Here is an 18,783-nt window from a genome sequence, read left to right on the forward strand (position 1 = left end):
CCCCTTTCCCTGCACTCTCCTTTCCTTATGCCAGAGTATGAGCAGTGCAGGGAACTTCCCACAGAAAAAAAAAAACCAAACAACTCAACAATTGCACTGGCCATCTCCCTAGGCTCCCCATGTTGCAATGAGGAATGTGCAAGCCACCTTCATCACATTTCTCAAACACTGAAGAGTTCATTTCTGATGCAGAGCTTTAGAAAAGAGATGTTTTAAAGCCCTGCAAGCAAGCAGTGCTTTCAGTGTCCATCTAAGCAACAAGATCTACAATGCCCACTCCTGAGTAATGTATCTTGTCCTTGGTTTTGTCTCTCCTTTCTTTAAGAGCCCTAGAGGTTTGCATCATACACACACACACGCGCGTAGTATGCCATGTTCAGGACTGGGATTGTGTACTGACTGAAAAGATACTTCAGATCATTCCCAAATATGCTTCAAGGTCCTATGTACCTTCTTCCTTCCTGCCCCCATACACTAAATAAAGTTTTTCATTACCTGCTTTCCTCAAGGTTGAACAAAGGCTCAGCTATTAGCCTAAATGCTTCGGATTCAGCTTTACAAGTGTAAGGCTGTGCGTGTTTGATACGACTAAGTTGAGGTTGAACACTTCCTATTGCCATTAAGACTTCTTGCCTAGACTGTGACCAATTTTGTCCATGCAGACCATTTTTTCAAGCTAGGCCAGAGCCTGCACTGCAAGACTAACGTTCTGTGCTAGGTGAACCCAGATTTCATTCCTCCCAGCCAGGTGCCTTAACCCCAACATCATCTTTTTTTTTTTGGTTGTTTCCCCAGTCAACATTGACAATTCATAAGGCTAAAGGAGAAAGTTGCTGCCTCACTAGCTTTGTTACATTGTTTTCCCTCTTTAGTGGTTTCTCCACAAACCTTCTGTTTAAAAGGGAATATACTGGCAGAAGGAAGAATGCAGCATGCAGCGATGCTCTTAGACATTGCTCCTGGAAAGATGGGGTAGTGGGGCAAACACCACAGAAGTTTTAATAGAGATACATCAGTAGATTTGTATATTTCCATTTCCAAAGTCATCCTCAGTAAAAAAAAAGATCTATTGTTATAAGCAAAATGGCTGCAATATTTACTCAAAACCCAACACAGCCCAACAATAATGGGTTAGGGTGGTAGCAACATATCATATAAAGGCTCCCATAATTGCAGAGCTTCCATTTTCAGACAAAAGCTAATGGCCATTAAAAAAACCCAACCCAAAACAAATCCAACCTTCTAGACTCAAACTTGCATTTATAGTTCAGTTAGAAAGGCATAAGAGGAGACACGGAGACTTTCTAGTCACATACACATGACACTAATGCCGAACGTAAAACACATGCATGGATCCAGCTGGCTCTTCTCACTAATTCCCCTTTACAAGAATCATTCATAATAAGACAAGATATTCCAGCTGACCACCAGCTCTTCAGCCAAGACCACCAGTTAATCCCAGGTCAAAGGGCAACACATCAGAAGGGACACGAGGTTGTCCCTTAGGAAGAGTTTAACATATTGCAACTATGAGAACCGCAGGCATAGCAGATACAAACAGAAGCTGGACATAAAAATGAGGATCATAATATCTTGTTCTGTTCTGAAATGGATGCCCTCTTTGATAAAGGTACTTAATTTTTCCAGCAGTGACCAGAACAATCCAGACTGCCATTCAGGAGGTGGGGAAGCACCTTGCCCTGGTTGTCAGGCATGGTCCGGGACTACCAGGATATTTACATCAACAGCTATACAGTTTTCAGTGTGGCAGAATTCAGCCTAACTAGTTATCCCTCATTTCTGTGTATTCCTAGGAAAGTAGCCAATTTAGATTGGACTGGGGTAGAGAGATATGAATGTGTCACTGGGGATATAAAGCTAGCAGACTGTTCCCAATTTCATCACACTGCAGAAGGGAAATTGGTAAGAAAGAGTTGGAAAGAAGGCCTGTTTCAGACAGTGAACAAATCTGAAGATTTCAAAAGTAACCAGATGGGAATGCATGGAGGAGTTTATTTATATATAAATCAACTTTGCAAGGTTGAAAGCATTTTTTGTGAAATAACTACTTGCCTAAAAATACTTGATCTTTGGCTGCTAACAATAAACTCTAAGAAAAAGGAGCAGGGAACTTCTCCTTACATCTTCACAAACACACTTAAACCAAACCTATAAAGCTGGGCATCACAGTTTCAGTGGAGTTTGTCCCATTTTTGACCTGCACTTATTCCAGAAAAGTGCACTGTTAGAGAATTCCTGGAGAACTAGACATGTACCTCTGAATCAAGAAAATTGTAAGCGTAAACAAGACATAAATCCTGGCCAGCAGTTAACACTTTTGGCACTGCTGAATCTGTAGCATAACTGGTTTTTAGACTTCCTTACTCAGAATTTTATATTTTGTTTACACCATCTCTAAATAAATCCTACTACTCACAATCAGTACTAAACACTTCCTGAAAAATCTATCAAAGATCATACCAGCTGTTCATAATATTGCTTGTTTTAAACAGGCTTACTTACCAGCACTTACATTTAGGATCACTTCCTACAGCAAGGCCATGCTTTCAGTTTGCTTCAGCTCAGAAGTCCTACCGTTTGGGTGGGATGTTAACCTCATCCTGAAGTAAGAAAACTCCAGCCAAAATTTCACAAGCCGGGGAGGAAAGGGTTTTTGGCCTACATTAAGTTGCATATGCTAGCACAAATACCACAGCTTAGATATTTTGACCACACCGATAAAAAAAATGTTCCGTCTTGTTTATAACAGGGATAAGCATAGGGGGAGGGCAATGACCGCATAGCAATTGGTTCAGGAAAAGCTTCAAGTTCCATCTTCTGTGCAGGTAAGGATGATCAATTGCGCTTAATTCAAAAGTCAGAGTTCAATTCCATAGCCTGTTTTATCCCAGAGGTGCGAAAGATCCCACTACTAGATGCAAACAGCACACAAGAAGAGCTTCCTAATTTGAATACAAGACAGACTTCACCAGGCAAGAGCAAGTGGTAGGCACTGTCACTTGGAATCAGTGGTGAAAGAGAGGTGGAGAGATGCAGAAGTAGGGGAAAGTGAAAGCCGAAAATAAACCACTAGCAGGGAAGTAGAAAAAGATCAAAGAACACAGAATCGAGACCAAAGAGAAGGAGAGTGGTAAGATGAAGACAACATACAACAGATGATGAATTGAAGACTATCAATGCCAAACTTTACCATCTCATTATCCCAAAAAAAGTACATAAAAAAATTAACTAAAGAGCACAGAAAACATGCACTACAGAACAAGAAATACTGTTTTTACAGCAGGATTGAAATAATGTACAAAGCTATATAGAACCACATGCTGAATGGAAAGCTTTCTCCAGATTATGTAGAATAAGGCAGCTACTTTCAGATAAGAATTACTAGAGTGCCCGATATTGAGACATGAGGTTGCTCTGAACTAAGACAGCTCAAGAGTCTCTGCACTTATAAAACAGGCAATTGACAACCTGACATAATACACAGATAATTAAAAATCGACTGTACTGAAGAGCTATTCATTGTGCTGGTGCCAGCTACTCTCTGCACTAAATGAGGGAGCCTGTGGGGAAAGAAAAAAAACAAAGTCCAATAGCATATTGGATACAGCATGTAGCAAGAATATTAAAACTGTACAGAGAACCTTATTGCAGAACTATTTTCAACATTGATAATATCAAGACACCTAAAAGCAAAACCCCAGAACACAGCTATTTCTCTGCATGAGTTCAGTGTAAAAATCTACAGGGTTTTCTACAGTGAAGAGCACTGTATGCTTTGAACAAAATTTTAAACAGACATCAATTTATTTGCTAGTTCCATTAGCCCACTATTCATTACCAGTTGGAAAAGCACTGCTAGGAAAGAACGCAGAAATGCTGTCAAAGTAGCTTGATGTGTCCATGCATTTATTTGCTATGCAACCCAACAGAGTTCAGCAACACTTGGCTTAGAACGGCATACTGAAGCGGCACTTTTCTCCCGGGGAAGAAAAAACAATCAGTATTTATACACCACGCTTATTACTGTGGATTCTATCATGTAAACTCCAAAAATTCATTTACCATTTTCTGGTTACTGCATAACCTTACTCTGGTGAGCAGCTTGATGTTTTTGCCCTCCCATTCCACCACTTGAAAACAAAGTCAGACCAGCATTTATCAGTTTTAGTAACATGCTTGACATTTCCTACTTTAATTTCTTTACATGAGCAGTTTCTGGCAGAAAGGGAGCAAAAAAAAAAAAATTTACTTAGCCTTTCCCCATAACCAAGAGATTTAATAGAAATGAACCCATGTCTGCAAATTTACTTTGACATTCAAATTTCTTAACCCATTAGACTGAAGTAAAAGTTTATGGTTAATGAAGCTTTCTTTCCCAATTGAGTTTGCAAAACTCTAACAAAACCCCTCACCTCAGCAATTCTGATAACACTTTTTTTTTTGACCTTCCTAAGCAATAACTGCATTTTATGCAAAAAGGCAACCAAACTGCATGTATTGTGCACAAAGTTGGCAGTCATCCCTATAATTTACCTCACTTAAGAGAATACATAAAACACAGAAAATAGAGCAATTATATTTTTTTTTTATTCCCCTGGTCTTCACAGAGACCAGAACAATGTCTTTAAATCTTACCTGTGATTAAGTTATAAAAAATATAGGAACAGGTTAAAATAGATACAATTTGTCTGTATAATGGCAACAGAATGCACAAGCCTGTGCTTAGACATGAGTTGAACAGATTCAGTAAGACACATCTATTATACAACTGAAAAAACAAAGAATCTCAGTATTTTAAAACCTAGTCATTACAAATCAGATACAAATAAAGGCAGTAATGCTACAGAAAAAGATATATATTAGATCACCCAAAGCTCTGGTAGTTCTATCAAAATACAGATACTAATGAAATAATTCTGCCAACTGCTAAAAGACATGTTATTCATGTCACATGTAAACTAAGAACAGTGTTCTGCCACTCAAAAACGTGCATCAAATTCTAGTACTAGTCTTTCATATGAAACTACATTTTTTTAAAAAACAAAGTTACCTAAATAGTTATACTATGAACAACACATGAAATCCTGTTGGTGTACAGTAGAAAGTGACAATGCTGACAATAGCTAGCATATACCAGATAGGACTGTCAAAAAAGTGCAGATCTTTTTTAAAGAATGAAAGGAAGTGCAGGATTAGGAAAGTATTATCTAGTATTTAAGAAATATTTGTACATTCACATATTTCATTTTAGTATGCTTTCCCTAATTGATGCTATTTGCTGAAAAGTCATTCAGATGTGGTGTTCTACTTGCTCAAATTCATATCTCATCATAATTAGAAATGCCTCCACATATTTACTACATGAAGCACTTGCACCAATATGGTGATAAATACAGCTTTCAATGTAACATGTTCTAATTGATATAATCCATTTTATTTTTATGTTTGTATCTTAGACATCAGGAAGCAACACTGCACAAATAATAATGGTATTCAGAAGAGTCAAAATTAACAAGATTAAACTATAAAAGTGCTTAACCTATGAAGCACACTGCTTGCCAGGCAGCCAATAGAAGAATATACAGACAAAAAAGTTGACAGTGACTCCTGTTTTGCTTTATGTTTCCCTATATATATATTGAGGAAGGTTAGTCACCAACAAAAGTTGCATTCAGCTCCCAATACAGATGATAATAGTTCTACCAAGACCATCAGAAGACCTATTTGCTATATAGTTGCTCAGGTTTTTCTAGACCAAAACTTCCACAATTACTACCTTTTCTTCACAATTTATAGGTAAGCTACTTTAATTTTAGATTTTTTTTTAAGCCAGATAGTATGCTAGCTTCAAGTTTAAAAATCTTTACATATATTCATACATATGTATAAGATACTAAAACCTTAATAACAGAGCCCTACAAAGTGAGGTTCACCGTTTCTGCACTTAACTTCCCACCACTTAGACTGTGAATCATTGCAATCATATTGGAGTGTTTGTTCAATTCTTCCTTCTGTAGTTTTACAAGTGCCTCTTTTTCTTCCAAGCGTCCTTCCAACTGGGATTTTTGAACTTCCAGAGAAGATGCCTGCAGAAACAAACAAAATGTTATAATTTCCTCCATTATCAACTGAAAAACATACACAATACAGTGAAAGCTGAGTGGCCTGGTGATGAATTTAAGCAAGTAATTAAAAAGCACGGTTTTAAAATCACAAGCTTGTTTCAGAAATATCTTTCTTAGCTATACATTTGGTGCACATGAATGATTAGAGCTACTGCCAGTTCAAAACGTTAGATGCCATGGGAAAGTACCAACCCCCATGTTATCATTGTCCTATTTAAGCAGAAGTGTCCACAGTTAAGCCATCCACATTTCATTTCAAGCCCCACACCAGTAAATATTTACCAAGAAGAAGGGAAATATTTGCTATATACTGGATAATATTGCCTGGAGAGATTAGACTTTGCTTCCAGAGAATGGAAATACAGCAAATGCTTTGCCAGGCTGCACACTTTGTGATTGCTGATCAGTTTGCATGTAAAATGAATCTTTGCCTTGTGAGTTTACAGGCAAGGACGCACAGGTTGCACTGAAGTTTTGGAGATTTTGTTTTGTTTTTTAAACATTACCCGGTTAACTTAGTATAGCCAAACTGGTCTCTGTTTTGAAAAAATACACTATTTTTCTTAGAGATAAAAATAGATATTTTATTAGAATTTCAAAGATCAAAAAGAAAATCAGATGCATTTTGGTGCGTACATATGTAGTATATGTACCTTAATTCAGGACACGACAAAGGTAAGAAAAGTAAGCCAATCCACATTTTACAGTAGTCAAAACTACTGAAGAGGAGTGTGCTACATTGTCTTGTTTAATATTGCACTACAGCTGGGTTGTGTTTCTCCCCCCCCGCCTTCTTCCAAACGTTATGTACTCACACACCGTGCCTCATATAGCCTCATTAGAACCGAACCCTAACTTCTTTTCACTTAAATTCAAGCTCAGCTACTCAAAACTCAGAAGGTATACAACTAAAGCTACTCAAAAGGTATACAGTTAAAGCTGAGGTAATTTGTTCTTGTCCACTACATAGACTGCTATACTTTCTTTAGCCATTTTACCACTGAAATATTGATTTACCAATTCTATCAGTTATATAGATATCTAAAATTCCAGTCTCTAGAATGCAGCTGCAAATAATTCCTTACCTTGATACTCAGTTCCTTCCTTGCTTGTTCCGTTTTACTTAATTCCTTTCTGAGAACATCTATAGTTTGGTCCATATCTCTTTTTTCTTTCTGCTGAGCTGTCAGTTTTTCTTCCAGAACTTTTATTTTCTGTTGCAAGGCTTAAGAAAACAAACACATTAAAAGATGGGTTGGCAAACTTAGAAAAGAGATACTGCATTGCCTGGGAAACAAATTTGTTGATTGGTTGTTTTGGTTTGTGTTTTTTTTTTTTTTTTTTTTTTTTTGGACTCAACATGGCTGCTATTAATTGAATTACTGAGTAGTGCCACCTACTGCTAAGTTTTAGTGGTTGCTTCCAGTCATTTGCAGAAGAGGTAAAATTAAGCTCTTGTAATTTGCAGTTCCTACAGAAAATAGTTCTAATGGACATGCTGCAAAAAGAAGGGACATATGATGCTGTGCAGAGATTCAGTGAAGTCCACATAGTCTGGGAAATCACATTCATATAGCCTTTCAAAAAACCAAAAATCTATATTTGTTTCATTCAACTGTTAAATTATGTATCCCTGGCTAACTTTAAGATTTACAAGTTACTTAGTAAGATATAGCTGCTTATCTAGAGCACTTAACAACATCTAGTTAATCCAGTTAGTTCTCTAGGTTCAGCGACCTTTAGATAAGCGACTTACTCGCTATTTTGCCATCTCTCTCCTGTAGCTGTTGCTGTAATTCTTTTCTGTGATCTTCGGTTTCTACCAACTGTGCAGCAGTCCTAAAGTTGCAGTGAAATAAATTTTAATGATCAAAGTGAGATATGCCACCATTTCTTTATCCTAAGAAGCTAGAATGATTTCTGTATCATTTCCAATTGCTGTCAGGAGCTTCAAATCAACAAACTTATGAATTTGCAGGATGTGAGTACAGGTTTTATTTCCTCCCCACCCCCCCTCCCCCCCATGAAACAGTCATTTCCCTTCTCTGATCACGGACACATGGTGGAAACTACTGAAAACATTCATACCTGGAGCTTAAACACCAGTTACTGTTGCATTTGATTACAGCCACAAAGCATTCAAAATACCATGATAGAACTGAAGTTGTCGTTCAACCCAAGTCAAAATTCACTGCCATTAGCGATTGAGTATGCTGGGTTTTTAGCTCTTAGTATGCTCCTGAATTGACAATACCATTAGTAAAACCTGTTTCGGGTATTATCCATGCAAGCACATCTATGCATAAAGCTTTTCCAGTACCATTCTGAACATCTTCCAGATTGTCTTGCAACACTTAGCAAAACCAACCATTTCCTAAGATATCACCATAGCCCATATTTAGGTCTGCTGCAGTTCTCACTAGTTAGAGTGCCCAGTGCAGTGGGCCCAGGTGGCCAAGAAGGCCAACGGCATCCTGGCCTGTATCAGAAATAGTACGGCCAGCAGGAGCAGGGAGGTGATCGTGCCCCTGTACTCGGCACTGGTGAGGCCGCACCTCGAATACTGTGTTCCGTTTTGGGCCCCTCACTACAAGAAGGACATGGAGGTGCTGGAGCGTGTCCAGAGAAGGGCAACAGAGCTGGTGAAGGGCCTGGAGCACAAGCCTTATGAGGAGCGGCTGAGGGAACTGGGGTTGTTTAGTCTGGAGAAGAGGAGGCTGAGGGGAGACCTCATCGCGCTCTACAACTACCTGAAAGGAGGTTGTAGCGAGGTGGGGGTTGGTCTCTTCTGCCAAGTAGCTAGCGATAGGACGAGAGGAAATGGCCTCAAGTTGTGCCAAGGGAGGTTTAGATTGGACATTAGGAGAAATTTCTTTACTGAAAGAGTGGTCAGGCCTTGGAACAGGCTGCCCAGGGAAGTGGTTGAGTCACCATCCCTGGAAGTATTTAAAAGACGTGTAGATGAGGCGCTTAGGGACATGGTTTAGTGGGCATGGTGTGTTGGGTTGACGGTTGGACTCGATGATCTTAGAGGTCTTTTCCAACCTTAATGATTCTATGAATAATATTTAGTTTCCACGATCATTTAATATATAGGTACTGTCATCTACCAGCATTATAGCTGTAACCCGAGCACTTTATACTCTGTGAAGCTAGTCTACTTTTTCCATTACTAGCTAGGCTACTTTCTAAAGTATACTCTAAGTGCCACTTGCCTTGCCTATATGGCATCTGCTGTCACTCTTATTTATCCACTTCCTATCTACCAGTTTCTAAGCTGCAGCCTCTGGCAAGAGAGGGCGGAGTGTATTTCCATGGTCTCCATTTTATTCATGGCAGTTCAAGAATATCTATACAATAACTGCTCCTCTGACCTGCCTTTAAAAAGGGGCAGCTTTCATCAGAATATCTCCCCAGTTACACTGAGCTGCATATTGCACCAGTGAAAGTAAGTGTCCAAATTTGTTCAGTAGCAAACTAATGTATTGGTAAGAAATTTTTTCCATTTGAATCACAACTTAAGATAGTGATTTGGACTGTTCTGATTACTGACAAGGCAAGAGCCCGAAAGGATGAAGTGAACTTTGCAAGTAAAACCAAGAATAGCATTTTATTTCTAAACTGAATACAAGGCCTGCCTATGAGCCTATTTTAAAGATATCTTCTGCAAAATTAAGATTTAAATAAAATTTCTCAATTACAAACCCTATTCCCTTTGTTGTGTTGGCGAAAGGTACATCAGACCTCTATTTTAAGGAGGAAAAGAATTATATTTAGTCCTCAAGACGACATAAGTAATGCTAGTTTTATGGTTGAGGAATGATGTTTTATACCACAGACAGAATACCAACCATCACTATTTCTAATATAAATTTTAAATGTATTAGTTTAGAAGGGTTACTTTTCTTTTTCTGATCTAGTAACATTACAGAGACACTTTGCAAGCTAAAAGGGAATATGTGAAAATCTTTGCGTGATAACAGCATTTAAGAATTCAACAACAACCAAAAAGACACCTCCCCACCCCCTCCTCAAATGCACCCAGGAATTGGGTTGTCTTCATTGCTGTTTTTAATTCCTACTGTCGCTGAAGTCTGTGGGTATTCCTCCCTGCCCCAACCAATACAGGAACAAACAAAATAAACCACCAAAGTCACTACTACGAATTTTCGTCTAACATACCCATATAATGCAACACTGAAGCATCTTTTGCTTCCTCTAACTCCACTTCTCGGATGTTACTTAAAGCACAATTGAAGAATTGAGACTAAAGTGCTGTTTAGTTTTACTGTTTATCTTTAATTTGCTTTAAAAAGACTGAACTGAACTTACCTGTCATGCTGCTGCTTGAGTGATTCATTTAGTTTCTTCATTGCTTCCATTTGTTTATTTAGTGAATTGCATGTAATCTGTAGATCTTTATATTGTCTTTCAGTTGTTTCAAACCTACAAAAGAATTAGGAGTTATGGTTGAAGGGTATAAGTACTTTTGAAGAGCTTTTACTTTAATAGTTTGTCAAATAAAAATCCTTGATATCATGTGTGCAATCATCCCATTCAAGCTAAAAGCAAGGTGGTTTGGGGGGGTTTGGCTGAGGATTTTTTGGTCGTAGCTTGTTGTTTGTTTATGTGGGTTTTTTTTGTTTTGTTTTGTTTTTTAAATGAACATACTTGGAGGAAGAAAAAAAAAAAACAAGCCAAGCTTCAGTGGATCCCTTACATATGCTTAATTATTAATGATCAGGAAGCAACCTTCCTCCAGTAGAAAACTTAGGAACTGACAAAACATACAGATGCCTTTAGAAATTTGACATACACAAACTCTTATAAATTAGCTACTTGCAGTCATCTTTTAAGGGACCCTTTGAGTCAGTCTATGACCTCCAGTTGTCTGGCGATACTAAAAACTGAACATACTGAAGACAATGCAATAATACAAGTTTATGAGGCAGATCTCATGCTCTAAGCAAATGTTTTTCCACTTTCCTACCAAAAGGAAAATTCTCTCCCCTGATGTCAGTTATCTGATTGTTTTTAAGGAACAGTATATTTAAAGTGTGCAAATTGTTTAGAAAGCAAGTTTTTGCTTTATAAACACATTGTAAGAATCAGAAAGCTATTTTATTCCTATTTTGGAGAATTTACAACTATTAGATACTAGATTGAGGCTGTTTTGTTTCACATAAATTAATCAAATACATTTTCACAGAGTGTATGGCTGTATACAATTCAAGCAAAAAAGAAGGCACTTCCACAGTGACCACACTAGATACTTATTCAAGAAACCCCATAATCGACAAAATTTTTATATACTTTTACTCCCTCAATGACTCCCTTATGGGCAGTAATATACTTTCAAAATTGCCTAATATAATGCCTGCTCCCATTATTAAGCAAGAAACTTGCTCTCAATTTTATCAGCTTTTTTTCCTTGCTGACACCTAGTGACAAGACCAGCTCATGTCAGCTGAAAAGCCAAAGCTCTTTTAAGCCTTTATGCTTCCAAAGCATTTTCTATTTTCATAAATAGTTTCTATCTCTATGTACTTTCTGTGTCTCACATGTCCTTTTTTAGCTTTCTCTCCTAAAAGAAATAATGCTTGTAAATAATTCAGGACACACAAGGTGCCTCCTTCCTCCCTACCTATTTTTACCTAATTTGACTCAAATTTGCTACAGAAGTGATCAAAGATGTAAGCTCCTACCTTATGCAGACATACTGTATTAGTTGCTTCTCCAGACTATTTATAGCATGTCATCAAGATAGCATGTAAGATCAAAGAAAGAAGCCGAAAGTATGGTATAACACCAATAGAAACTAAGCATTGTTAATTCTGTTTCTTAGAGAACAATGCTCCCTTTTATACAAAGTTCACACTATTTCCTGAACTGGACCTTCAACATCTACAATTTCAGTTCTCAATCCATTTAACATACTAACTTCTTGAATGACTTAAGTTAACCTCATTGCCAAGCATATAAAAGAAAGAAAAAATAATGAATTTTTCACTTAAAAACATGAAGTAGCATGTAATGTTACCTTTCTAACGTGCTTAGCCCAGTAAAGGGCTTCATCGCTTTTTGAATATGAAGTATTTGCTTAGAGGTCTTATGCGCCTTACCTCTGAAGAAGATCGACAGAGGATTTTTTCAGTATTTCATGTTCTTCAGCAACTGTTTGTAATTTCCTGTTGTGTTGAAAGAGCTGTTCAATATCAGTCTGTGCTCTTTCAGATTCTACCTGCTGAGCTTTCAGCAAATCATTAAGTTCTTCATTTTTTCGTTCTGCATCCTTCAACACTGCAGCAAGAGTTCTTGCCTTTGAGTGGAAAGACACCCCCCACCAAAAAAACCCCCATAATTACAAGCAATTCTGTTTCACAAGTCACTTTGTAACAGGCATATTAGAGGCCATAGATCTAACACTAAAATGCTACCAGCTACATTAAGAAAAGGATTTGTCTCACCTAATATTAACTACAAATTAATTTGTTCACTAAATTCCTTTAGCTCCCTTTATAGATAGTGTGAGGGGAGATGGAAGAATAAAGTACAAGATGATACATTTTAGCTATCGATTTAGTAATCTGCAGCCCAACCTTCATTATAACCTTTAAAGAATAGAAATGATTCTGAGTTTTCAATGCACATCTCAAATACATACCCCACAGAAGCAAGCTTTATTTGAAAGTTCATCTTTGACAAGTGATTAAAAGGCACAAACAGGAAAATTCTTCATATAGCAGCAAATTCTATATAGAATTCTAGTAAGTGGCTTTATTCATTTTCAAGATTACTACCATTAAATTAACACTAATGGTTAACAAACAATCAGTACAGTAGGTTAGTTTTGTTGACTTTCTGTCAGGGAAAGGACATTAAAGAAAACTGTTCCAAAGGAAAACATCCAGAGGAAAACAGGATGTTTATGATGAAAATGAAGACTGCACTAACTTGCAAGTATGGCTTACAGCTAAGCAGTATAGACTTTCCACGCATGCAACCACAGTTAAAGCTACCCAGACAATTATTACTCAGTCCCACCCCAGAGTCCCAGAGGAGAGCTTCTGCTACTTACCTCGGACTCAGCCTGGGCTCTCTGACATCGGTACTGAGCCATCAGCCTATCAGCCTGAGCCAGAGCTAATGCCTTTGCTTCCAGAAGGTCCTGCAGCCTAGTTTCTTTAGACTGTACGTTGGAAGAACATTTTTCATTAACATTTTCTGAATGTACAGACAGCAATCTACCCATACACATTAGGTTGTACTCACTGCTAATGCCGACAGCTTCTGCTCATAGACATCCATTATGTCAGAGATCCTCATATCAGCAATCGGCTCCTTCATCTGTGGAAATGTTTTCCAGTTACTGCTACTGTAAATTTGTATTTACTTAGGTAACGTGCACCTAAAGAACTCCACCTATCCACTAGCTTTTTAAGTTCTTATTTTTATACCTGGACTGTCTGCTGAAATGCATCCACCTGACTTTTGTTGAAAGATTGTGAATAATTGAAGTATTTAGGCTGAACAGAATTCTTCTGCAGAAGACTATCTGTTCAGCACTATGAAAAGGTAACATCACCACTCTAAAATGGTTCCCCCTGGTCTAATCTTTGCTAGAGAATTAGCAGTCACCTTATGAGAGACCGTAAGTAATTTGCCCTAATATTAACAGCATGAAATGCACAAGGCTAAAAATCCTTGTTCATACTCTGTGGCCTTCTCAACATACAGATTATCAGAAGAGGCCCAGGAAAGCTGTTCTGAAAGGATACTATCCAGAACAGAACTTACTATGTTAACCCACTGACTTACTAGAGGAGATTTGTTTACCATATATGGCACAAGTGCTAAGTGTTTATTAAAATATATGCCCAAGTCAAGTGAGAACACTATTTGGTGATTTTACGATATTTTTTCTTAAGCAGTGCTACTATAACACCAGTTTTGAGCAGCTGTTCATATATGCTGATGCATAAGCAAGTGCAAGCTATCCTAGCTGTTCATACAATGAACACCTACTGAAAAGCTACCAGCTCTGCACCATTTTGAACCACCATGTAAGAATTTTTTTGCATATAACAGTAGCCCACACATAGCTCCAGTTCTCAGCTCATTTTCCTGTCCCTGAAGTAGGAAACAAGTAATTTCTTCTTCTGCTTGCGAACTTGTTACCTCTATGTCCTTTTAGATATTACTACTATAAGAAAAGCTTCTGTAAGTTCCCTTCACTCTCTCTGTATAGTAATACTATTAAAAGTGTTTTCTCGATTATGTTTTTACACACATTTGAGCTTCACACAATATACGGAACACACACAGAGATGAAGTATTGGGTATTTTAAGTGAATGTGTATATTGATTTTTAAAGGAAAGTTCTACTAATTAGAAGGTCAAAGAAAAGATTCACTCAACAATTCATCAACAACTTTCTCCCCTCAAAATTCGAAGCAGCTTTACAATCTGTCACATTACTGGAAGCTGCTGCACTAGTGCAGTTAGGCACCATTGGCTGCTTTGACTTACATTAATACATACACAGCAGCACACCTACAGACTGTCATGTACAGTCCTGAAAAGGATGATCAATGGGAGCATCCAGTGACAGAGTACTAAGTAAGCTGATGAAGACTCACTTGGCCATTTTCACTATTATTCTAGCAGCTGACTGGAACTGGTAGCTTGCTTGGTTTCATTCTTATCAGTTACAACAGAGAGAGGAGGGTTGCAAAGCTAAAGCTAGAGGCAATGCCTCTAATACAGATATCAAGCCGTTATCAGGCACTTTCTGTTAATTTTCCCAATTTGCATACTGTTCTTTTAAGTCAAAAGAAAATAGGAGCAATAATCCATCACTCAATCTAAAGCAGCTACAAAGCAACTAACTTGCTTTGAGCAGAAGAGGAAATATATTCAGTATCTGACAGCATGGCTTGCAAAGAAGCGCACTGTATGTCGTGCCTGTTTGAGTGTCTCATTCACAATGAATGTTGCTGCAGAGGGAAGCAAAAACTTTCTTCTGAAGTAATAATAGTGCCTTTTCAAGAAGGCCACAAAAATTGAACTGCAAATGCTAAAGAGTCAGCTACAGGCAAGAAAAGGAAAATGTTCGTATGCCTGTTTAGGCATCCAAGAGATGCATCATACTCTTATAAAGCAGCTTATCATCTCTATTTTATCACAGGCTATTTCTTAGGAAGAGGGGGGAGGAGGCTCCTTGTATGCGTCTCAGGAAGTCTAGGCAGTTGCAACTATATCTCACACCTGCCTCCACATCTGACAGCTAGAAGAGTGTGGGCAACCCACTGGAGAAAGGGGGTCTCAATAAGGAGTGCAGCTTCTGATGCAGCACAAAATCATCATTGAATTCTGCTAAGGAGCTTAGTAAAAGGAGCACATTCTAAATAGGTGGGAATCTAAATTGAACTCAAATGATACATGTGCTATAGCCTGACACTTGGATTTTAATTTCCGTCCTCCCCAGTAAAAGTGTCAAATATTTAACAACAGTATATAAATTCTACTAACCTCTAGTCCAGAATGAAGTTTTTGTATTAATTCCTGAATATTTGAAGTTGTGGATTCATCACTTGAAGGACAGGATGAAGAACACCTCACGGAAGTAACACTGGCCACGGGTGACTGCATTTGGATTCTTTTTGATGCGTGCTCCATTTCTTGTTGTCTGTAAGCATTATTTGCTGCAATGCTTTCACCAAGCCTGTACAAACATAAAGGCTATTAATGAAACAACCTGCTACAAATATCATTGCAAGGATTGAAGATGAGAACAATTTCATAATATAATTAACTTCTCTTTTGTTGAAAATAGACTACGGGGAACAGTCACAGTTGCATCATCACATAACATTAAGATGTAGCATCAGGCACGTGCCCAAACTGTCCAGAAATACAGAAAATAGAAAAAAAAATGAAAGCCTGTCAAGGCTTTAGAAACAAATGCAGTATCTTGCCAGAAAGGACATGGTGTTCAGCTCTTCTTGAGCAGAACAGATCAGATCATTTGTCTCTTATTAGCCTGAGAAACAGGTTATTTCACATCATTATTCAACTTAACTAGGCCACTGTTTCTAAGTAGGAAGATTGCAAAGGTATTGAGTAAGGATTTTTATTAGGCATAAAAATAAGAAGATTGAATCATGAAAAGGCAGAGGGCTACCAATAAACCTTAGTTTTTCCTTGTCTGTGATGCTATTTTATACTACTATATTGAGCACAGCACATTTCATTTTGTAAGTTTTAACAAACATCTAAGTATGCAGATAGAAGTGCAATCAGTTAAATTTTTTACAAGGAAGACAACACAAAAGCTTAGACATAAATAATTACAGTACCTATACTCCAGTGTCTGTATGTAGCTTGTGGTTGGTATTTTCAAGGCAGCTACTAATGACATGTTCCAAATCAGAGAATGAGAAGCCAAATGAGCTGATTTTTGAGGCACCAGCCAAAAAAAATCTTTTCCTCTCGATAAATTCCTTAATTACTAAGTTATCCCAACCACTTCACTGAAGTGCTGTCTCAATTGCTTCCTAAGGGAACAGAGCCCATTTTTAACTTGCATTTATAGACATGTTATTTGGCTATTCCATTGTACAACTCCAGACATATTGGATTGTACAGATCCTTCATTCTCCTGCCAAAGTATTTGTTACTGGCCATTATAAAATGTTTCCTATGTCCACAAAATCATGTGATCACAGAATAGTTGAGGTTGAAACGGACCTCTAAAGATCATCTAGTTCAACTCTGCTGCTCTAAACAGGTTGCCCGGGACTATGTCCAGTAGTTTTGACTATCTCAAAGGATGAAGACTCCACAACTTCTCTGGGCAGCCTTTTCCAGTGTTTGACTCCCCTTACAGTAAAAGGGGAGTCTTATATTTAAAGAAATTAAAAAGTTTTTTTACTGTTTCAAGTTTGTGCCTACCTCTTGTCCTGTCAATGGATACCACTGAGAAGACTCTGGCTCCATCTTCTTTGTTCCCTTCCATCAGACATTTTTACACATTGATAAGATCCCCCCAAGTCTTCTCAAAACTAACAACCCCAGATCTCTCAGTCTCACCTTGTATGACACATGCTCAAACATCTTAATGGCTCTTTACTAGACTCGTTCTAGTATGTCTGTACCTCTTGTAGAGGGGAGCCCAGACCTGGACACACCACTCCAGATGTGGCCTCACCAGGGCTGAGCAGAGGAGAATGATCACCTCCTTCGACCTGCCAGTAATACTCTTCCTAACGCAGTCCAGGGCGCTATTGATCATCTTCACCATTCTTGAATACAGAAGTTACATTTGCTTTCTTCTAGTCCTCAGGAACCTCTCCTAATCACTGTGACTTTTCAAATATAATCTGGGGTGGCCTTGCAATGACATCAGCCAACTCCCTAAGCACTCATGGATGCATCCTGTCAGGCCTCATGGACTTCTGTATGTGTCCAGCTGGTTTAAATGTTCCATAACCTGATCCTCTGCCACCCAGGGTTAGTCTTCCTTCTTCTAGACTTTCCCATTGCTCTCAGGGACCTAGGATTCCCAAAGGCAAATCATACCAGTGAAGACCAAGGTGAACAAGGCATTGAGTACATCAACCTTTTCCATGTCCTTTGTCATCAGGTTCCCTGCCCCATTCAGCAGAAAGGCACACATTTTTTCTACTGTCTTTTGCTGCTGATGTACTGGTAGAAGTCTTTCTTGTCGCCCTTCATATCAGTCACCAGGTTCAACTCCAGGTGAGTTCTAGCTTTTCTAACCCCATTCCTTGTGTACTTGGGCACTTTCTCTATATTCCTCCCAGGTCATCTTTCTCTGCTTCCGCCCCTTGTATGCTTCTTTTTTATATTTTAATTTTGTCAGGAGCTCCTTCCAGGTCTCCTACCACGTTTGTTCAATTTTCTGCTCGTTAGAATGGGATGGCCCATTAAGGCCTTGAAGAAAATGATCCTTTGGGGAGAAGGGGTAAAGGGGATGGGGCAGGAGAGGGGGAAAGAAAAAAAAAAAATATCAACCAACCAGCTCTCCTTGACCCCGCTTCTCCCCAGGGCTGCATCCCATGGGATTCTTCCAAGCAGATCATGGAAAAAAAGGCCAAGATCTGCTCTCCTGAAGTCCAGGGTTGCGATCCTACTTTTTGCCCTGTTCCCTCCTCTTAGGAACTTGAGCATCACCTTCTCATGGTCACTGCAACCAAGGATGTCACTGACCTTCACATCCCCAAACAGTTCTTCCTTGTTTGGTAGTAATTAGCTCCTCAATACTCTGTGTTAGGAAGTGGTTATCAATGTGCTCCAGAAACCTCCTGGATTGCTTGGATCCTACTGTGTTACCTCTCCAGCAGACATCAAGGTGGTTAGAGTCTCCTACAAGGACCACAGCCTGTGAATGTGAGGCTTCTTCCAGTTGTCTACTTCTTTCTGATCTGGCAGTCTGTAGCAGACACCCGCTAGGACATTGCCCATTTTGGTCTGCCTCCCAATCCTAACTCATGAATTCTCAGCTGGTTTATCTATCCCAAGGCAGAGTTCCATGCATTCCCTCTGCTCTCTCATAAAAAGGGCACCTCTCCTTCCTCACCTTTCCAGCCCATCCTTCCTAAAGATCCTGTATGCA

General features: G+C 38.6%; 1 protein-coding gene across 1 annotated transcript in view; it reads right to left on the reverse strand.

The window, feature by feature from the left end:
* Positions 1-3,962: 3,962 nt before the first annotated feature.
* The window catches only part of CIP2A (cellular inhibitor of PP2A), a 30,106-nt gene continuing 15,285 nt past the window's right edge, over positions 3,963-18,783 (reverse strand). The window contains exons 14-21 of the mRNA XM_075168958.1: positions 15,678-15,870; positions 13,419-13,493; positions 13,225-13,335; positions 12,269-12,465; positions 10,479-10,592; positions 7,903-7,985; positions 7,232-7,371; positions 3,963-6,107 (exon numbers count right to left, since the gene is read on the reverse strand). Of these exons, the coding sequence (XP_075025059.1) occupies positions 5,937-6,107; positions 7,232-7,371; positions 7,903-7,985; positions 10,479-10,592; positions 12,269-12,465; positions 13,225-13,335; positions 13,419-13,493; positions 15,678-15,870 (1,084 nt within the window). The 3' untranslated portion in view covers positions 3,963-5,936. The remainder of the gene's footprint in view (positions 6,108-7,231; positions 7,372-7,902; positions 7,986-10,478; positions 10,593-12,268; positions 12,466-13,224; positions 13,336-13,418; positions 13,494-15,677; positions 15,871-18,783) is intronic.

Source organism: Calonectris borealis, chromosome 1 (genome assembly GCF_964195595.1).
Source record: "Calonectris borealis chromosome 1, bCalBor7.hap1.2, whole genome shotgun sequence".
In the NCBI taxonomy this organism is placed as follows: Eukaryota; Metazoa; Chordata; class Aves; order Procellariiformes; family Procellariidae; genus Calonectris; species Calonectris borealis.